At 37.0% G+C, this 21,921-nt stretch overlaps 1 protein-coding gene across 1 annotated transcript in view; it reads left to right on the top strand.

Moving 5' to 3' along the window:
- The window catches only part of BAZ1B (bromodomain adjacent to zinc finger domain 1B), a 67,734-nt gene that overhangs the window by 12,994 nt on the left and 32,819 nt on the right, over positions 1–21,921 (top strand). The window contains exons 4-6 of the mRNA XM_082600380.1: positions 6,370–6,571; positions 9,370–9,491; positions 11,640–11,837. Of these exons, the coding sequence (XP_082456506.1) occupies positions 6,370–6,571; positions 9,370–9,491; positions 11,640–11,837 (522 nt within the window). The remainder of the gene's footprint in view (positions 1–6,369; positions 6,572–9,369; positions 9,492–11,639; positions 11,838–21,921) is intronic.

Raw genomic sequence — 21,921 nt, 5'->3', positions numbered from 1 at the left:
AGAATATATTTCTATGTGAGTAAAATTGTTTTACATTTGAAGTCCACTTTACTTAATATCAAATATTTTAATCACCAATTTTTTTTTTTTTAATGTGTTGGGTTTTCGTTGCTGTGGGCGGGCTTTCTCTAGTTGTGGCGAGCGGGGGCTACTCTTCGTTGTGGTGCGAGGGCTTCTCATTGCTGTGGAGCACGGGCTTCAGTAGTTGTGGCTCGTGGGCTCTAGAGTGCAGGCTCAGTAGTTGTGGCGCACGGGCTCAGCTGCTCCGTGGTGTGTGGGATCCTCCCAGACCAGGGATCGAACCCATGTCCTCTGTGTTGACAGGTGGATTCCCAACCACTGCGCCACCAAGGAAGTCCCTAATCACCAAGTTTTAGAACCACATTTGTTATTGAGAATGTTGACTATTACAGTAATTGTTAGACTGTGTATCATTGCAACCTTGTTTTCCCTGTTTTGTCCCTTTTTGATAACTCGATGCTGTATTGGCTTTTTTTGTTTTGTCATTTTATTCATACTTTGTTTAAAAGACCTTTAGATATTTTTAGTCTAAATCTATGGAATCTATAGGCAAAAGATTTCATTTCCCTGCAACAGTGATTGAGTTGACTGTTTTCTTTTTCTATTTAAATTTTTAAATTTTCCAGCCCATTACTAAAGGATAACTATTACTGAAGTAAATAGGTAGGTTAGCTATTACTGTTACTAAAGGTTTTACTAAAGTAGATAGGTAAACTGTTTATGTAACACTAAAGCAATCTCTGTATAATCCTTTGAAAACCTGAGTAAGATTCAGGCGGATGGGAACTAACATTTGTTGAATTTCTGTATGTACTGGATACTGGGCTAGTTGCTTTACATAATGTCTTAGAGAATGTGCACAGAAAGGTGAGGTGGTAAACAGGCGCAGATGTTTAAGTAGCTTGTTCAGGTTGATATAATGTACTAGTTAGCACTAGTGATTTCATCTGTATGTAATGAAATAGCTGACTGACAGTGGCCTGGACTTCTCAAACTTTAGCCTAAATAAAATCACTTAGAGGATTACTGAATGTACATTCTTGGGCCCCATCCCTTGAGAGCTTGATTCAAAAGGTCTAGGGTAGGGCCTGAAAGTGTGCAGTTCTAACAAGCTCCAGGATGTGATGATACGAACACTCTGGGGACAACATTTTGAGTAGCATCGGCTTAACCAATGAAGACATTTGATTATCTCACATAATAAGTCTTAGAGGCAGGCAATTCCAAGTTTGGTATAGAGGCTGAATAATATTGTCAAGGACTTAAACTCCGTCTCTCTGCCTTTCTGCTCTGCTTTTCTTGGTGTGTTTGGTTTTGTCCTTAGCTTTGTTGCCTCTTGGTTGTGAAATTGTGACTGTGAGCACAATTGTTTGCTCACTCGCAATTCAGAGTGAGCAAATATCTAAGCACAGTAAGAAAATCTTTACCAGAAGCATATTCCTCTTGTCCCCTTTTATCTTTACATGTTATTGCCTAGACCATGGCTTACATAATCCATCCTTAGCTGCAGGCGGGGCTGAGAAAGTGAATACTACCTTTTTTTATAAAGCCTCAAAAGAGACAGGCTGGCAAGAGAAGAGGAGGAGGGGAATGGCTTAGGTAGCCCAACAATAGCTAGTAAGTCTGTGTCTATCTGGTTCCAAAGTCTTTGTTCTTTCCTTAATTTACTTTGACTCCTTGTATCTCCTAGCTACTTTTTTTAAATTTTGTAATTGTCTGTGGAATCATCATTGGGTTTTAATCACACACTATATCATTCAGTGTCCTGGCAGGAAACAGATGGCATATTCATATGGTGTAATCGAATTGAGTTTAATAAAGGAACTACACACAGCAGACAACAGTCTGATCTAGGTCAAGGAAAACTAACAAGGTTAAAGTACCTCATGGCTGTCAATAGCGGAGAGGCTTTACTACTTCTGAACCCCAAGTAAATGAGGGGAGGGAGTGGATACAGGAACTAGGAGAGAGTAATGTAATTGTAGAAAAGTACTTTGATAGTGAGAAGTAACCAACCTGCTAGGGAGACGGTGGAATGAATATACCATATGATTTTCTGCTTATACTTCCCATGGGTGGAACTCACCAAAATCTAGAGGGCAAGGGAGCCCTTTGATGTAGTTCATAAAGATCAGCCTGTTTAAGCACAGAGCAAGGCAGAGAAGACTGGAGACAGATATGGAGTGGCAAAAGGAAGATACTCTGCACACATCTGCAAGGTGGAAGAGGAAGAGTTCCAGGAAGAGGGAGAGAGAGGTTAGGGAGATAGGCGTGTCCATAAACATATGAAAAGATGTTTAAATTCATTAGTAATCTAGGAAATCAACTTGAAACCATAGTGAGATCATTTTATACTCATCAGATTAGTAAATAAGAAAAAGTCAAAATAATGCCAGGTTTTGACAGGAATCTGGAGCTGCTCATTCACTGCTAACTATTTTTTAAATGCTTTGGCATTATTGAATACAGTGGACTATGCCCTTTGACTAAGGTTTTTATTCTTGAATATTTACTCTCGATAACTAATAATGTTGAGCACCTTATGTGTTTGTTGCTATCCTTTTATTTGTATTTTCTTTGGTGAAGTGTCTATTCAGATCTTTGTCTATTTTAAAATTTAGTTTAAATTTAAATTGTTTATTTTCTTGTTTTTAAGTTGTGAGACTTATTTATATATTCTGCATACAAATCCTTTATTAGGTATGTGCTTTTGCTTTTTCTCCCAATCTAGGGCTTGTGTTTTTATTCTCTTAACAGTGTTTTTTGAAGAGCACAAGTTTTTAGTTTTGATAAGCCAAATAGAAAGAAAGTACCTAACCATATCTGTAATTATGTGTAATATAAATGTTCTAAAGACTTCACTTAAAAGGTAGAGATTGTCAAATTGGATAAGAAAGCAACACGCGACTATCTGCTGCCTATAAGAAAGATACAAATAGAATAATATTAAAAAGGTGGAAAAAGGATACCATCCTAACATTAGTCAGAAGAAATCTGGTATGGCTATATAAGTATCAGACAAAGTAGGTTTCAGGACAAAGAATATTACCATGAATAAAGAAGCATTTCGTAATGACAGAGGGATCAGTTTATTAAGAGGGCACAGCAGTCCTTAATGTTTATGTATTTACTAATGAGAGCTTCATAGTACATGAAGCAAAAATAGAACTACCAAAAGAAATAGACCAGTCAAAATTATAGATGGAGATTTCAGCCCCCTCCCCCTTTCTCAATAACTGGTAGAAAGAGTAGAGAAAAAGTCAGCCAGAATATAGAAAACCTGAATAACATTATCAACCAACTTGACCTAATTGTCATTTATAAAACATTCCACCTAATAACTGCAGAATACACATTCCTTTCAAATGCATAGTTTATGATGGTAGACCATAGTCTGGGCCATAAAAAAAGTCAGTAAACTTACAAGGGTTCAAATCATACAAAGTATATACTCTGACCAGAATGGAATTAAATTAGAAATCAATAACATATCTGGAAACTCTGCAAATAACTGGGAACTATATAACATACCTTTAACTTACTCATAGATTAAAGAAGAAATCAAAAGGGAAATTAGATAATATTTTGAACTGAATGAAAATGAAAATACAGTATATTAGAATTTGTGAGATACTGCTTACAGTAGTGTTTAGGAGAAATGTATAGCACTAAACATCTGTTAGAAAAAAAAGAAAGGTCTCAAATCGTTGACCTTGGCTTTTACCTTGGAAATAAGAAAAAGAACCCAAAGGAAACAGAAGAAGAAAGGAATTAGTAAAAATCAGAGCAAAATCAATAAAATAGAAAACAGGAACACCATAGAGGAAATCAGTGAAACCAAAAGCTGGTAATTTGAGAAGATCAATAAAATTAATAAACCTGTAGGCAAACTCAGGTAAAAAAGAGAGAAGACACGAATTAACCAATATGAAGAATTAAGTGATATCCCAACAGAGCCTACAGATGTTGACAGAGTAATAAGGGAATATTATTAACACCTTCATGCCAATAAATCTGACAATTTAAATGAAAACATTCCTTGAAAGACACAAACTACCAAAACCGACTGAAGAAGAAATAGAAACCTTTAATGGCCCTGTATCTATTAAATAAATTGAATTTGTAATTAAAATCATCCCACAAAGAAAACTTCAGGCCCAGATGTTGTCACTGGTGAATTCTACCAAACATTTAAGGAAGAAATAATACCAATTCTATATGTTATTTCAGAAAATAGAAGAGGAGGGAATTCTTCACAGATCATTTTATGAGGTCAGCATTACCCTGATACGAAAACCGTATAAGCACAAGAAAAAGCCACAGACTAAGAATAAAAAGTATGTTCACAAAGCTCTCTTGTGAACCTAGATGTAAAAGTTCTAATAAAAATTTTAGCAAGTGAAATCCAACATTATGTTAAAAGGATAATACATTATGACTAAGTGGGGTTTATCCTAAGAATGCAAGGTTTTAAATTTCTAATTCTCCTTACTGATAAACCATATGATCATCTCAATTTACACACAAAACGCATTCGACAAAATCCAAATTCCTAATAAAAACTCCCAGAAAACTGCAAATAGAAAGAAACTTCTTCAACCTGATAAATAATATTTACAGAATAACAACCTACAGCTAACATCATACCTAATGATAAAAGACTGAATGTCTGCTTTCCTACTCTACTTAATATTGTACTGGGGGTTCTAGTCAGAAAAAGAAGTAAAAGGCATCCAAATTGGAAAGGAAGAAGTAAAATTGCAGACAACACGATTGTCTATGTAGAAAATCTCATGGAATCTACCATATAAGGTACTAGAACTAATAAGTGAGTTTAGCAAGGTAGCAGGATACAAGATAAATACAGTCATCCCTTGGTATCTGTGGAGGATTGGTTCCAGGACCCTGTGGATACCAAAATCTGCAGATGCTCAAGTCCCATATATAAAATAGTGTAGTGTTTGTATTTAACCTATGCACATCCTGCAGTATACGTTAAGTCACCTGTAGATTACTTATAATACCTAATACACATGTAAATGCTGTGTAAATAGTTGCCAGTGTGAAGCAAATTCATATTTTGCTTTTTGGAATTTCTTTTTTTTTTTCTTTCTTTCTTTTTTCCTTTTTTTTTTTTTGTTTTTAATGTTTTCGATACGTGGTTGGTTGAATCCACAGATATGGAACCCGTGGAAATGAAGGGCCCACTATACAAAAAAACAATTTGTATTTCTATGTGTTAGCAGCAAACAGTTGGAAATTGAAATTTAAAAATTCAATACCATTTATAGTAACATCAAAAAATCTGGAATACTCTGGGAGTAAATCTGACAAAAGATGTGTAAGACCTATACACAAAACTATAAAACACTGCTTAGGGAAATTAAAGAAGGCCTTAAATGATGGAGAAGTAGACTTTGTTCATTGGTCAGAAAACTAAATATTGTTAAGATGTCAGTTCTTCCCAAATTGACGTATAGATTCAATACAATTAATAGTAAAATCCCAGCAGCTTGTTTGTAGGGATTGCCAAGCTGATTGTAATGCAAAAAACCTAGCCAGAACAACTTTGAAAAAGAACAGCAAAGTTAGAGTCCTAATGCTATCTGATTTTGAGCCTTATTGTAAAGTATTAAGACCGTGTGAAATTGGTATAAAGATAGACCAGTAGATCAGTGGAACAGAATAGCATCCAGAAATAGACATGAGCACGCACACACACACACACATACACACACGCACACACACACACACTGCTGCTTTTTGATAGAGGTGGAAAGGTAATTAAGTGAAGAAAAGATAGTCTTTTCAACAGATGGTTCTGGAGAATTGGATATCCATATATATAATTTATTTTTTTAGAAAATGGAAATTCTTGAACTTTATTTACACATTTCTCAGGTTTGTGCAGTAGTTGCCCTTTGGCATTAGTACATTGGTACATGAATTATGAACTAGATTGTGATCATTTTATTTCTTAAGATGTCATATTTCAACCTGGAGAGCTGAGAAATAAAGTTGGAAAAAATAACTGTGCTTGACTACTTAAGAGTTTCAGTGACTTTTGTCAGGTGAGATGGAATGTGTATTGGATAATATATTCTAAATGTTACCTTTAGGTTTCTAGTTCTTAATATCTTTTTTTCTTAATATTTATTTATTTATTTGGCTGCGCTGCATCTTAGTTACGGCATGTAGGATCTTTAGTTGCAGCATGTGGGATCTAGTTCCCTGACCAGGGGTTGAACCTAGGCCCCCTGCATTGGGAGCGTGGAGTCTTAGCCACTGGATCACCAGGGAAGTCCCCTTAATTATTATCTTTGATTCTTTCTCCTATCTCCCTTATAGGTTGGGAAGGAAAAAATGCTAAAGGTGAGGATTGTGAAGATTCATCCTTTGGAGAAAGTGGATGAAGAGGCCACTGAGAAGAAATCTGATGGTGCCTGTGATTCTCCCTCAAGTGACAAAGAGAATTCTAGCCAAATCGCTCAGGACCATCAGAAGAAGGAGGCAATTGTGAAAGAGGATGAAGGAAGGAGAGAGAGTATTAGTATGTATGATAGTAGCTTTCCTTAATGAGTTATGCAACTCATATTATGCGCAAATCTTTTTGAGTTCTCTAGCAATTAAATTTGTAATTGGGTTTTGTTGATATATAGACATGATTTTGTCTATTTATGATTCGGAAAACAACTAAAATACCTACAAAGTGAATCAAGATTTAAATCTCCCTACACAATTAAGACAATTGGGAAGTCATTTCCTCTGGTAGCTTGGAAATCTATGTGCACATACCTAGCTACTCAACATGGGAAAGAAAGTTTGCCTGCCTTTTCTCTTGAAGTTGGAATTATGTATATGTGTAGAAGGGGTGTGATCAGAGTATGAAGGATAAATTCTAATCTCTGTTTCTCTTCACGTTGCAAGCCAGTGTGACGGTTTTGAGATACTTCCTTTTATCTGTATTCTGTAACTCAAATTCCTCTCAGATGGGAGCTGCCAGAATTCTGAAACACTATGATATCTGAAAGTAATTTTTAGGGACCTGGAGACCTAACGTAATGTTTTGAAAGTTGAAGAACAGACATTGCCCATTGGAAAAATAAATCGTCCTCTGAGGTCGTCTTTTTTTTTTTTTTTTTTTTAATCTGTGTCAGTAAGGAATTTGACTGGGATAGGTATCTTCTGTCTCCACAAATATGAGTACTCAGGTATTCATGTATATTGATCCCCCTCCCCATGATTGTTCAGAGGATCAAATTTTACCTCATTATTTAACTATTACAAAGTTTGAATTAGAACATTTCATTATAATGGTATGCTGTATGTCTTCCATTCTATTCTTTGTCTCTCCAGATGTTTTGGATATGTGCAGATGGTTTTAAAGGAATGTTCTTATCTAGTCCCGAGGAAACTTCTGAGACTCGTCTGCCCCAGTTGTTGATGCTTCAGTTTTGTTTTCCACTCTGCATTTTGAATGCTAATGTCTATGTTTTTCAGTTTCTCTTTTCCTTCTTTTTGATACTGAAGTTTTCTTAACATGTATATTACTTATAATTCCCGACTTGAGGTTGCTAAGTGTTTTGGTTAGGTGTTGACTGATGATATGTCTTCTAACATTTCTTCTAGAATCAGATCACTGGAATACCAATGATGTGTTACAGTTGTTAGTTTTATGCCTTAAACATTGTGTACTAGGAACCCCTAGTTTTAGGCTTTGGCTTCTTTTTTAGGGTGTTATATGCCTTAGTTTAGGTTTTAATTTTGGGATATAATGTTATTGCTAGTATGTGGAAAGAATGGTAGGCAGGCTAAAGAATGTTATGATGTACTCTGAATGTTTTCAGGGGGAAAACTGATTAGAATTTCCATAGAAATATGAGAGACAAATTCCAGTATACAAAATGTTTTCTCACAAGGTAACCTTCTTTCTACTTTATGGGGGGAAAAATGTATTAGGCAGGAACTTTTCAGTTTTGTGTTTTTAACCTCACTGTTACGAATGTCTGTGTTCTTCCTTCATCTCAGAAGGGAGCTGTCTGTCCTTCCTCTTGGTCAAGATGCTTGTGCTTTGAATTCCATTCCTTCCTGCTTTCTCAAGGATTGGGTTAACTGTTATTATTCTGCTCTACAGTGTTTTTAACCCTGTCTCTAATGGTTCTTCTCAACTTATAAACAAAGTCCCATTTTCTAAAAACAACATACCCTCCCTTGATCCTGTTGTTCTGTTTCTGTCTTACTCATTCAAGCCAAAGTTCTTGAGAATGTTGTCTCCACTTTCTGACCATCAGTTTATTCCTTATGCTATTATAGTCTAACTTCTGCCCCTTTACTCCTAAAACTGTTCCTAATAAGGTTATGGGTGACCCCTAATTGCCAAATCCACTGATTTCTTCTTAGTCCATTTTACTTTTCTTTTACATTTAACACTGTTGGTCACTCTCAAATCTTTTAGTTTATTTGATACCACAGTCTCCTATTTCTCTAACTACTTTTTTTTTTAATTTCCTTTTTCCCCACTGCCATTCCTTAGATTTTTTTCATATGGTTTTGTTCTGCCTTTTTATTTTTATTTTTTCTTTTTTTTTTTGCCTTTTTATTTTTCAATACATCATCATCTACTTGATTTCTAAGGCAGAAAACTTGGAAACCTTTAACATTCCCACATCTAGTTGGTTACCAAGTCTGTCTTCTTGACTGTTTCCTTCACCATTCTGATACATTAATCCAGATGTTTAAGATTATATCTTATGATTCCCTTTCTTCAGTCTCACCTTCCCATTTTATTCATTTTCTAACTGCTGAAAGTGCTTTTTCTTTTTCTTCATTTTTTCACACTAGTGCTCTTTCCAAAATGTACATCTAGTTAGTTAGATCAAAAATCCTTTGTTTCCCTAGTGTCTGTAAGACAAATTCCAGCCTATATAACAAGGTTTGTTATAATTTATAAGCCCCTACTTACCTCTGTAGTCTGATTTTTTTAATTGTACTGTAGATCATATTCACCTGTATCTCATTATTTGCAGTCTCTGAACAAGTCATATTCTTTCTCGGTCTTCCCTGCCTATCTTCCAGACTAAATTAGACATTGCTTCTCTCTTTTTGAGCATTTTTCTCTCTAATCTAGTATTTTTCTATACCAGCCTCTATTATAATATTTACCACATTGTATTGTAGTTATTGTTGACTCCTCCCATAGACTTTAGCTACTTGAGGCAAGGAACTTATGATTTACCTTTGGGCCCCATCACTCAGTGCTTGGTTGCAGAGTAGGTGTTCAGTAAGATAACTGAGTGGATAGAATTAAAAGAATTATTTTTTTCACTAATTTTCTATTGATTTGACTAGATGACAGAGCACGTAGATCTCCACGAAAACTTCCTACTTCATTAAAGAAAGGAGAGAGGAAATGGGCACCTCCAAAGTTTCTGCCTCACAAATATGATGTCAAACTACAAAATGAAGATAAGGTTAGTTGGCACTTTACATTAAACCTCTTACATGTAGTAGATGTTGTTTAAGAAAATATCAAAGGGCTCGTTTTCTCGTAGAAAATGTGCTAAAGAAAAATGTAAATAAATATGTTTCTACAACAAATTCTGGGTGATTTTCTGGTCTTCGTAATTATGACTTTAAACTGTATTGTCTTTCCTAGGAGATAGCATGCTTTTTCCTTTTTAATAGGAATTATTAGGGTGTAAGAGTAGTTTACATTTGAGCTTCAAACTTAGTTATTTGAAAAAATAAGACTCTGTTTCCAGTGGTTATGGACTTCCTGAGGAAATAGCACTTCCCAGTTAAAAGCAGAGCAATTTGTAATATAATTAAACTCAGAAAGTGAGTTAACTCTAACCAGTGCTTTTTCAAGGAATCTGAAGCTAATAATCTAAAATGGTAAATACCCTTTAAATAACTTAGTACTATGTTTTATTGATTCTAAGATGTTCAACTTTCATATTTTTACATTTCCAGAATCAGGATATGTATCTTTTTCTTTTAAATTGAAGTATAGTTGATTTACAATATTGTGTTAGTTTCTGGTGTACAGCAGAGTGATTCAGTTATACATATATATATATTCTTTTTTATATTCATTTCCATTATAGTGTATTACAAGATATTGAATATAATTCCCTTTGCTATACAGTAGGACCTTGTTGTTTATCTATTTTATATATAGTAGTTTGTATCTGCTGGAATCAGGATATATCTCAATATCAATTGGCAAGAATTCTTTTCTTTGTGGTACATAATGTGTCTTTCATTAATAGCATCTTAGATTTCATGAAATATGCCATGTTGCTTTCGGGTACTCTTATTCCTGTATGTGTAAGATCTCATCATTAGAAAGAAGCAGGAGGGCGGCTAGGTGTGGAAGGCAGTTGCACATTTGTCTTCATGTCTAACTGTTTTATAGAAGAAACAGCTATGGCCTGAGAAATTAAATAATTCTATCAAAGTTCCTAATTTAGTAAATGAGATTAGGAAGGATTATAACCTGGATCTCTTGCCTCTTTAGAGTGTTGGTTTTTTTCCCACGTCAGAATGCTGACAGGTCTTATTTCATTTTGACTCATTTGTTTTATATTTAGTGACCTGAAGACATTACTGGATTGTTAGGATTTCTTTATATTTGACAATTGGGTGTTAAATACAGTTTTTCACTAAGTTTCTTAGCTCCCGTTCAGCAAGGTGGCTAGTTAAAACATCATTGCTGGGACCTCCCTGGTGGCACAGTGGTTAAGAATCCACCTGCCAATGGCAGGGGACACGGGTTCGAGCCCTGGTCCGGGAAGATCCCACATGCCGCAGAGCAACTAAGCCCGTGCGCCACAACTGCTGAGCCTGCACTCTAGAGCCCACAAGCCACAACTACTGAAGCCTCCGCGCCTAGAGCCTGTACTCCGCAAGAGAAGCCACCGCTATGAGAGACCCGCACACTGCAATGAAGAGTAGACCCCGTTCGCCACAACTAGAGAAAGCCCGCACGCAGCAACGAAGACCCAGTGCAGCCAAAAATAAATAAACAACAAATAAATAAATAAAAGAAAAATGAATCCCTAATTGATGTACCTTTATGTAGTATTCCCTTCCTTTTCCCCCCTCCTTTTATAAGCGATTGATGATGACTTTACATTTACTTAAAAAAAATTTTTTTTTTAAATTAATTAATTTATTTAGCTGCACTGGGTCTTAGTTGCAGCATGCAGGATCTTCGTTGCCTCATGTGGAATCTTTAGCTGCGGCATGCAGGCTCTTTGTTACAGCAGGCGGGATCTAGTTCCCTGACCAAGGATCGAACCTGAGCCCCCTGCATTGGCAGCATGGAGTCTTAACTGCTAGACCACCAGGGAAGTCCCTCCATTTACTTCTAAATTTTTAACAAGAGGAACTGTTGGTTCAACAGATACACCCATTTTTAGGACTTTGATACATATTGACACATTGCCTACAGATATCTTTAACATTCTGTCTCTGAAAATTCTTCTTCTTCTATCTAGTATATAACCTATTTTATAGGTGTAATGATGAGTTTTCCAGAGAGAATATAAATCTTTGTTCTCATTGGTTAATTGCTTTTTACCCCAGTAGTGAGTTATTTTTATTTGTTAACCTAGATCATCAGTAATGTGCCAGCAGACAGCTTGATTCGTACAGAACGCCCACCAAATAAGGAGATACTTCGATACTTTATACGGCATAACGCATTACGGGCTGGTACTGGTGAAAATGCACCTTGGGTGGTAGAAGATGAATTAGTGAAGAAATATTCCCTGCCTAGCAAGTTCAGTGACTTTCTACTTGATCCGTACAAGGTAAGGTCACTTAAGTTTTGGACAGCAGGATGGAACACTGTTGAATGAATTTATTTCCTCTGATGGTTACAGTAGATTTTGAACTCTAACTTCAGATAATGAATTCAAAGTTTTCATGTATATCTATTTCATATAGGTTGTGATATGGGGTTGGTAGGGAAGAGGCCACACTGAATATCTCCTCTTCTAATTTGACTTATTTTACTATGGTTGCATAATTAAAACAAAGAAACAAATTACATGCATGTGCTTTTTTGTCTCAGATCTTTCTTGGAATGAGGTATGGTATTAAAATTATTTTTACAAATTGATTACTAAAAATGAAAACTCATTTTGTATGTCAGATAAGAAGATCAGATATACTGGCAGCCTTGGAAAGGACTAAGTATTGCTTTGTATGACAGATTAGTAGAAAATCTAGCACTTCTCTCTATTATTTTTCCTTTAATTATCTCATTTGATTTTCAGAATATGCTTATAAAGTTGTATGGTATATATACATTAATTTTCATCTCTTTATTGTAATTATGAAAAACTAAGGCTATCTTACAACTGAGTCATACAACTAAATTACTTCAGTTACCTTATGTTGCTATTGTTAACAAAAGTATATTGAGAAATAATTTTATTTCTTCAAACATTGGTAAAGACCTCCAACCGTTGTTTAGCATTAGCATGTTTTCTTATTCTAGACCAGCACGATCAGGCATTATCTTCCATTATGCTCTTTAAATTTTTAACATTTGTGTAAAAAGAAAAATTTAGGGATTAGTTGACTTTTTCTAGATCAGGACTAAAATTTCCATGGAACACTATTTAGTAAACCTAAACTTTTTCTTTTTATGATTATTATTTTTATTTTTATTGGAGTATAATTGGCTTTACAGTGTTTTGTTAGTTTCTGCTATACAATGAAGTGAATCAGCTATATGTATACCTATATCCCCTCCCTCTTGGACCTCCCTCCCACCCGCCATCCCACCCATCTAGGTTGTCACAGAATACCGGGCTGAGCTCCCTGTGCTATACAGCAGGTTTCCACTAGCTATTTTACACATGGTAGTGTATTTATGTCAAACCTAATCTCCCACTTCATCCCACCCTCCCCTTCCCTCCGTGTCCACATGTCCATTTTCTATGTCTACTTCTCTATTCCCGCCCTGCAAATAGGTTCATCTGTACCTAGAATTTTTCTGGATTCCACATATATGCGTTAATATACAATATTTGTTTTTCTCTTTCTGGCTTACTTCACTCTGTATGACAGACTCTAAGTCCATCCACATCTCTGCAAATGACCCAATTTCGTTCCTTTTTATGGCTGAGTAATATTCCATTGTATATATGTACCCACGTCTTCTTTATCCATTCATCTGTTGTTGGACATTTAGGTTGTTTCCATATCCTGGCTATTGTAAATAGTCCTGTAATGAACATTGGGGTACATGTGTCCTTTTGAATTATGGTTTTCTCAGGGTATAAGCCCAGTAGTGGGATTGCTGAGTCATTTTGGTAGTTCTGTTCTTAGTTGTTTTTTTTTTGCGGTACGCAGGCCTCTCACTGTTGTGGCCTCTCCCATTGCAGAGCACAGGCTCCGGACACACAGGCTCAACGGCCATGGCTCACGGGCCCAGCCGCTCCGCAGCATGTGGGATCTTCCCGGACCGGGGCACAAACCCGTGTCCCCTGCATCGGCAGGCGGACTCTCAACCACTGTGCCACCAGGGAAGCCCTCTTAGTTTTTTTAAGGAACCTCCATACTGTTTTCCACAGTGGCTGTATCAATTTACATTCCCACCAACAGTGCAAAAGTGTTCCGTTTTCTCCACACCCTCTCCAGCGTTTATTGTTTATAGATTTTTTGGTGATGGCCATTGTGACTGGTGTGAAGTGATACCTCATTGTAGTCTCTTTTTTTTTTTTTTTTTTTTTTGGAAGATGTTGGGGGTAGGAGTTTATTAATTAATTTATTTATTTTGGCTGTGTTGGGTCTTTGTTTCTGTGCGAGGGCTTTCTCTAGTTGTGGCAAGCGGGGGCCACTCTTCATCACGGTGCGCGGGCCTCTTACTATCGCGGCCTCTCGTTGTGGAGCTCAGGCTCCAGACGCGCCGGCTCAGTAGTTGTGGCTCACGGGCCTAGCCGCTCCGCGGCATGTGGGATCCTCCCAGACCAGGGCTCGAACCCGTGTCCGCTGCATCGGCAGGCAGATTCTCAACCACTGTGCCACCAGGGAAGCCCCTCATTGTAGTTTTGATTTGCATTTCTCTAGTAGTCAGTGATGTTGAGCATCTTTTCATGTGTCTCTTTGCCATCTGTATGTCTTCTTTGGTGAAATGTCTATTTAGGTCTTCCACCTTTTTTTTTTTTTTTTTTTTTTTGGCAGTACGCGGGCCTCTCACTGCTGTGGCCTCTCCCGTTGCGGAGCACAGGCTCCGGACGCGCAGGCTCAGCGGCCATGGCTCCCGGGCCCAGCTGCTCCGCGGCATATGGGATCCTCCCGGACCGGGGCACGAGCCCATATCCCCTGCATCGGCAGGCGGACTCTCAACCACTGCGCCACCAGGGAGGCCCCTCATTGTAGTTTTGATTTGCATTTCTCTAGTAGTCAGTGATGTTGAGCATCTTTTCATGTGTCTCTTTGCCATCTGTATGTCTTTGGTGAAATGTCTATTTAGATCTTCCACCCATTTTTTAATTGGGTTGTTTGTTTTTTGGATATTGAGCTACATGAGCTATTTGTATATTTTGGAGATTAATCCTTTGTCCGTTGCTTCGTTTGCAAATATTTTCTCCCATTCTGCGGGTTGTCTTTTTGTCTTGTTTATGGTTTCCTTTGCTGTGCAAGAGCTTTTAAGTTTAATTAGGTCCCATTTGTTTATTTTTGTTTTTGTTTTTATTTTCATTACTCTAGGAGGTGGCTCAAAAAAGATCTTGCTGTGATTTATGTCACAGCATTATCTTCCATTGGGCTCTTTAAATTTTTATCATTTGTGTAAAAAGACAAATTTACGGATTAGTTGACTTTTTCTAGATCAGGACTAAAATTTCCATAGAACTATTTAGTAAACCTAAACTTTTTCTTAAATATTTTTATTTACTGAGGGGAAATTTTAATTTGTTTTCGTTTCATTGCTGTAGAGTTTTGGAACTGTGATACAGCTTTCAGTGGTTATAACAGGAACTTACTACCTTTACTGTATGAAAATTGTATATAAAATCATCTCTGAATGGGTTTTAGACTCTTGGATCATTTGAGTCCTAAATATTTTCTTCTTTTTAAATTTTACAGTTGTCTTTTATGTATTTTAGTTCAGTGATTCAAATATGTGAATAACATGAAAGAAAGACTGAGTATAATTTATGGGTGAAAGGTCTTTGGGTTTTATTAGAACAAAAAAGCTGATCCACGCTTTTTGTAGGAGCCAGAGACTTAGAATTCCAGGAATTTATGTCTTTTTTGTTTGTTTTGTTTTAAGAATTTATTATATCTTGAAAAGCAATTTCTGAAGAAATTGGCTACTCTGAAATTTTCTAATGAGAGCTTAAAATATTAACTTAATGAATTTTGGCTGTAATTCTGATAGAGACTAGAAGTGCAAGCTCGTTTACACTAAACCGCTGTAAGAAGGCAGATGACTCTACTTAGAGAAATTGAGTCATGTAAGATACCAGTCTGTAAATTCAGAGCATATACTTATGTTTTAATGTATTTTGCATACCTTAAACAATAATTTCTTATTCCCCAATATTATTTAACATTTCACTGATTTTATCTTTTGAGTTTATGTATGTTTATTTTTCCTTTTTATAAAATTGGTTTTCTCAAAGAACTTTTGGCATCTCAGCCAGGACAGAATATAGTAAAAGTACGGATAAGTAGACCATAAAAGAGTGCTTTGGATTCTTTCCTGATCTAAAGGAAATTTAAAATAATGCAGCGGGGACTTCCCTGCCGGTCCATTGGTTAATACTTCGCCTTCCAGTGCAGGGGGTGCAGGTTCAATCCCTAGTCAGGGAGCTAAGATCCCACATGCCTCAGAGCCAAAAAACCAAAACATACAGCAGAAGCAGTATTGTAACAAATTCAATAAAGACTTTAAAAATGGTCCACTTCAAAAAAAAATCTTAAAAAAGATAAATAAATAAAACAAAATAATGCATCGAACATCAAAGTTGATCACATGTGATCTGCCTGTCCCAGAGGCAGTGGGTTTGAGCTTACTTTGGCAGCAGGTACATTGAAATGGGAACCAAAAGCAATAGGTTAAAATTTGTTTTCTTTGGTTTTTGTAGAATTTAATGTTCTGCTAGGCTGCTGAATATAACTACTATAGAGAGAGATGAGTTCTGGAGAGAGGAAGCAAGTTGTAATAGTTTTAGGAAAGGATCAACTGAGAGAGCTTAGGTGGGAAAGAGGAAAATTATTTAGAAATGTAGAATTTTGGAGTGTTATCTGAGTAGGGCCTAATATGATGATGGGGGTGTGCTTGTGGTCTTGTAGAACCTTAGAATATAAATTACTTGGGATTAAAAGGTATCTTACTAATTTTATATCCTGTGATGTTTAGCATAGGTATAATATGTACATGGCTAGCGAATTCATTTCTTTAAGAAGTTCCATTCTGTTCATTGAGGAGAAAAACGCAACTGACAGTTGAGTTTAGGGGTAAATATTTTGTAGGCCTAATGACTTGGAGGAATGATTTCCAAGGCACTTGGATGATAAAATAACTGTCATCTAAGATGAAATCAGCCATCTTAGCTCATTTCCATATTGTAATACATTGCAGCTCTAGTGTTTTGTTAGTCTGTCCATAATGTTTTGCCTTTTTTTTTTTTTTTTTTTAATAGCTGTGCCACGTGGCATGCAGGATCTTAGTTCCCCAATCAGGGATTGAACCTGTGCCACCAGCAGTGGAAGCTTGGAGTCCTAACCACTGGACCACTAGGGAATTCCCTGTCCATGTTTTGAACTCATATTTTGGAGTGGTATATCCTAGTAAGGAAGCATTTGGTTAGAGACGTAACAAGAAAAATAACACTTATTAAGACATTTGGAGTCCTAAACTAATTTGGATTGATTTAATATGATTCTGAATACATTTTTAAAACGTTTTATTTTGAAATAATTTCATATTGAAAAGGTGACAAATACTATAAAGAATTTCTCTGTACTCTTCAAGTAGATTCCTCAAATTTTAACATTTACCACATTTATTATTTTTTCTGTTTTTTTTTTTTAATTTGTTTTGATTTGACTTTTTGGTCATTTCAATTTATTATTTACTGCCCTCCAAGTTCTGGATTAGGAGCTATTGAGCAGATGATTTTTTTTAAATTAATTTATTTATTTGGCTGCATTGGGTCTTAATTGGGGGATCTTTGTTGCGGCATGCAGGATCTTTCGTTGAGGCGTGTGGGCTCTTTGTTGTGGTGTGCGGGCTTCTCTCTAGTTGTGGTCTGTGAGCTCCAGAGCACGGGCCCAGTAGTTGCAGTGCACAGGTTTCTCTAGTTGCGGTGTGTGGGCTCAGTAGTTGTGGCACTCAGGCTCTCTAATTGTGGTGCAGGCTTAGTTGCCCTGCGGCATGTGGGATCTTAGTTCCCCGACCAGGGATCGATCCCACGTCCCCTGCATTGGAAGGCAGATTCTTAACCACTGGACCACCAGGGGAGTCCCTATTATTTTTTTCTCTTTATACACATTATTTTTTTCTGAGCTGATGGTAGTAGGTTGTAAGACAGGATGCCCTTTTACAAAATACTTGAATATGTGTTTCCTAAAAGATAAGGATATTTTCTATAATAACTATAGTACAGTGATCAAAATCAAGAAATTAACATGAAAACGATACTGTTATCTGATCTATAGTTTTTTTTAAAGTAAACATAATCTCAAGATTTTATTATCTTCATAATAAAACAAAATATGAAGCTTAGAACTGGATCACTTGGCTCTTTCTCTTCTTACATTCTCCTGGCTCAAAATGCTTGCTTCTCTTAATAGCCAGCATTCTCTTAGATCTGCAGTTGGGCTCAGTGCATTCAAGCCTCAGCAAAATCTTCTTCGTGGTTTTATTTAGCCTTTTTCTGGAAAACCAGCTTAGTTTGTCCACCATAGCCACTCTCCTTCCTGTCATAATGTTCCTTTCCTTGGAGAATACAGAGAATCCTTGCGCTTCTTGTACTGTATCACTTTGTGGGCAGGTTTGCAACACTAATTACAGAAAGTCCAGCAGGTTTTAGGAATGGTTACCATGTATGCGAGAGCACTGTCAGTGTGGAAAGAAGTGATTTACAGTTTTTACTCAAATTTTGCCATTTGTCCCATTAACATCCTTTTAGCCAAACATATTTTGTTTTGGCCCTAATAGGATCCAGGGTAGTATCATGTATTACATTTACTTGTTATGTCTCTGTAGTCTTCTCTAATCTGGATTAGTCCCTCAGTTTTCCTTTGTCTTTTAAAAACCTTGATAATTTTAAGAATACAAACCAATTATTTAGTATAATGCTCCTTAATTTAAGTTTATTTCCTCATGCTTAGTAATACCACAGAACTGATGTTGTATTCTTCTCAGTGAATCATTTCAGAAGGCACATGGTGTAATTTTGTTTCATTACTGGTGATCCTAATTATTGTACATTTTAAAAGATGTTTCTGGGCTTCCCTGGTGGCGCAGTGGTTGAGAGTCCGCCTGCCGATGCAGGGGATGCGGGTTCTTGCCCCAGTCCGGGAGGATCCCACATGGCACGGAGCAGTTAGGCCCGTGAGCCATGGCCACTGACCCTGTGCGTCTGGAGCCTGTGCTCCGCAACGGGAGAGGCCACAACAGTGAGAGGCCTGTGTGCCGCAAAAAAAAAAAAAAAAAAAAAAGATGTTTCTTATCTCTCCTAATAACTGATGTTTCAAGTAAGTGTTTATAGTCTTAAGATTTTTCTTTGAATAAATTTTGGTGCTTGAAGTTTGTTTATGAATTAGACACTAGAGCAACAGTACTTTTTCCCAAAAAATTATTTATTTTATTATTATTATTATTTTTTGGCTGTGTCAGGTCTTAGTTGCAGCACGCAGCAACTTCGTTGAGGCATACGGGATCTTTTGTTGTGGCGCGGGCTCTTCGTTGTGGTGTGTGGGCTTCTCTCTAGTTGTGGCATGCAGGTTTTTTCTCTTCTCTAGTTGTGGTGCATGGGTTCCCGAGTGCGTGGGCTTTAGTTGAGGCATGCAAGCTCAGTAGTTGAGGCACACGAGCTTAGTTGCCCCGTGGCATGTGGGATCTTAGTTCCCTGATCAGGGATCAAACTCGCATTTCCTGCACTGTAAGGTGGATTCTTTACCACTGGACCACCAGGGAAGGGCCGTAGAGCAATAGTACTTTAAAAAATAAATTACATTAATTTCAAAACACTTAAAAATATTGTATAGTAACACATTTCACAGATTTGCTGATAAAGGCATCTAGAGATTGAGACAAGCACATTATATGAATGTTGCCTTGAAACTCCTAACATCGTTCCTGGGGTGAATGAGAAGAGTGAAATAGAATCAGAATATAGATTGCCAAAGTTTTCTAGTTTAGGGTTCTGATTGCTTACTATTAAGTTAAATTTAGCATCTAAATGAGCTGCTGTAAATATTAAGTTTCTTCATTTTTATCTTATTTATTAGATTTCCTTATTTGTGGTGGTGGTTCATTCCAGGTGACAGGGAACAAGTATGGAATTGTATACACTATTTTTTTTATAGCCTCTCGTGTTGCTGATACATACATAAATATTTTTCCCTGTTTAGCAGTTAAGAAGGGCCTTTTCCAAAAAACTATAATACTGCTAATCCAGATGCCCATTCTTTTCTCCTTCTCTATGCACTACTCTGGTAGATTACTTATGCTGAATGGGGGACAGGGGAGACCCTTAGCACATAAGTGGTTTTATACTTTTTCAGATTCCCCCTGAGTCCAGCCATGCCGGCTCCCATTGGCTGTGACTGCCCAGCATGCCCTATGCTGAGATGATCCAGTTACTGAAGGACTGCTCACGCGGGGAGCCGGCCTTTTGGGAGGGGGTTGGGTGAGTTAATTTCTTTCATTTTTAAGAAAAAAAATTATGTGGTGTGGCTTGGCTAAAAAACACACCTTATAGATAAAAATGGGCTGCTGGACCATCTCATGGCTAAGCCATCCCAGCTCTTCCTTGCATTATTTCTGCATAATAGAGTGCTTCTAAGTCGAAGAAATTTATGCTAAATTTGAGTGACTTTTTAAATAGAAAGAAATATAATCAGTAAATTAAGAAGTGGCCCAATTATAATAGACCCTATAATAGACCCTATTAGATATTTACTTTAAATGGTAAAAATGAAACATAGTCTCACACTAAGCTCCTTTTTAGTGATAAATTTTATTTTAGAATGACTTTAGAGGTAATCTTTTATCCTGCTCACTAGAAAAAGTATCAATGTCTGTACTCTGAAGATTTTCCAAGGCTAGCTGAAGTGGATGATTAACTTTTGGAAGGCACATATTTGTCTTTAATTCCTGCCAGGGTAGTTTTGTGTCTTATTCGTGATTTGTAGGGTGGTCTCTGAAATATTGTTCTCTCTGGAGTTTTGGTAATATTACTGCCAACAAGAAGAATGGAATCATACATAAGTTATCTTTGCTTATTCTTTTTAACATTTTAAAATATAGTTCTGGGGAACTAGAACTGAGAAATTCTTGCCTCTGGGGAAGGTGTCCCCTGAGTCACAGATAATGTTTATGTTCTATAAACTATGAAACCTCTTTGTCAGCCCATACTGAGTATAATAATTGGGGAACAAAACATCCCGTTTTGATCAGGGAACAAAAACAGCCAGCTGAAGGAACAGTAACCTGCAATTGCCTATAGTTCTTAAAAGGCAGATTGGCCTTTAAAGTAGAGAACTTAGCCAGAAGAAGGATTTGTTAAGTATAGCCACTCATTCATTGCAGACCATATTTCTACCTCTTGTGCTGCTTAGGTTCTATGAGTTTGTTTCTCTGATGATTATATCCTTAATGTTTAAATCTTATTTGGCATCATAATTCAACTTATTAAATTTTATGGTACCTGTTTTGTTTACTTCAACGGGAGCATAGGTGTTCTTCTGTAGCATCTCTTGAGATTTATTTCACCATAGCTGTTTCTCTGTTGCCTTTTTAAAGGGGTCCTGATTTCATATTGGATAGTCTTCAGCTGTTTCCTGGCCTGTAGTCTCATCTCACACTAGCCTGTCTTACCCACTGCCTCCAGACTGCTTCTTTACAAGTTAGTCCTTTCCACTCAGAAACTTAAACTCAGCAGTCTCTGAGCGCCTTTTTTTTTTTTTTTTTTTGCGGTGCGCGGGCCTCTCACTGTTGTGGCCTCTCCCGTTGCAGAGCGCAGGCTCAGCGGCCATGGCTCCCAGGCCCAGCCGCTCCGCGGCATGTGGGATCTTCCCGGACCGGGGCACGAACCCGTGTCCCCTGCATCGGCAGGCGGACTCTCAACCACTGAGCCACCAGGGAAGCCCTCTGAGTGCCTTTTATGTGCTTAGCTGCTTTTGGTAATAGAAGTCAAGTATTCTAGGGGTTATCTAGTCTTTCTCCCTATCACTTGAAACAAAAAAAAACGTTTTTTGAATTGGCTATACTTTTTCATTGCTTGGCTATTATTTCATGTAGTATGTGTTTTAACTGCCAGGCTTTTTTTCTTTGTAATTATATTTTAAAGCATCAAAATCAACAGTGTTTTTGGTTTTGTTTTAATGCACATTTAAACAGAAACAATGGCAGGCTGACTGGGTTCTAACCTATTAACTAATTAACTAATTCTGTATAATGGGGATAAGGTAGAGATTTTAGGAGATAGGAAAAGATGTATATCCAGGAGAGTGAGAAGGTAAATGGACTAAGGGAATATATTGTGATTACTGAGTGGCATTCAGGATCCATCTGAGGTACCTGATTATGAATTTAAAATAAGTCCACACACTGTCATTGTGTCTTTTATTCTAGTCATGTTTAAGCTGAACAAGTGCAGGCTAGGAGTAACTTGATACAATAGAGCAAGAGAGACGAGGGAACCG

This window comes from Mesoplodon mirus (genome assembly GCF_964341445.2).
Source record: "Mesoplodon mirus genome assembly, chromosome: 15".
Taxonomy (NCBI): Eukaryota; Metazoa; Chordata; class Mammalia; order Artiodactyla; family Ziphiidae; genus Mesoplodon; species Mesoplodon mirus.
The sequence above is the reverse complement of the archived record's forward strand: the minus strand, read 5'-3'. Positions and strand labels throughout refer to the sequence as shown.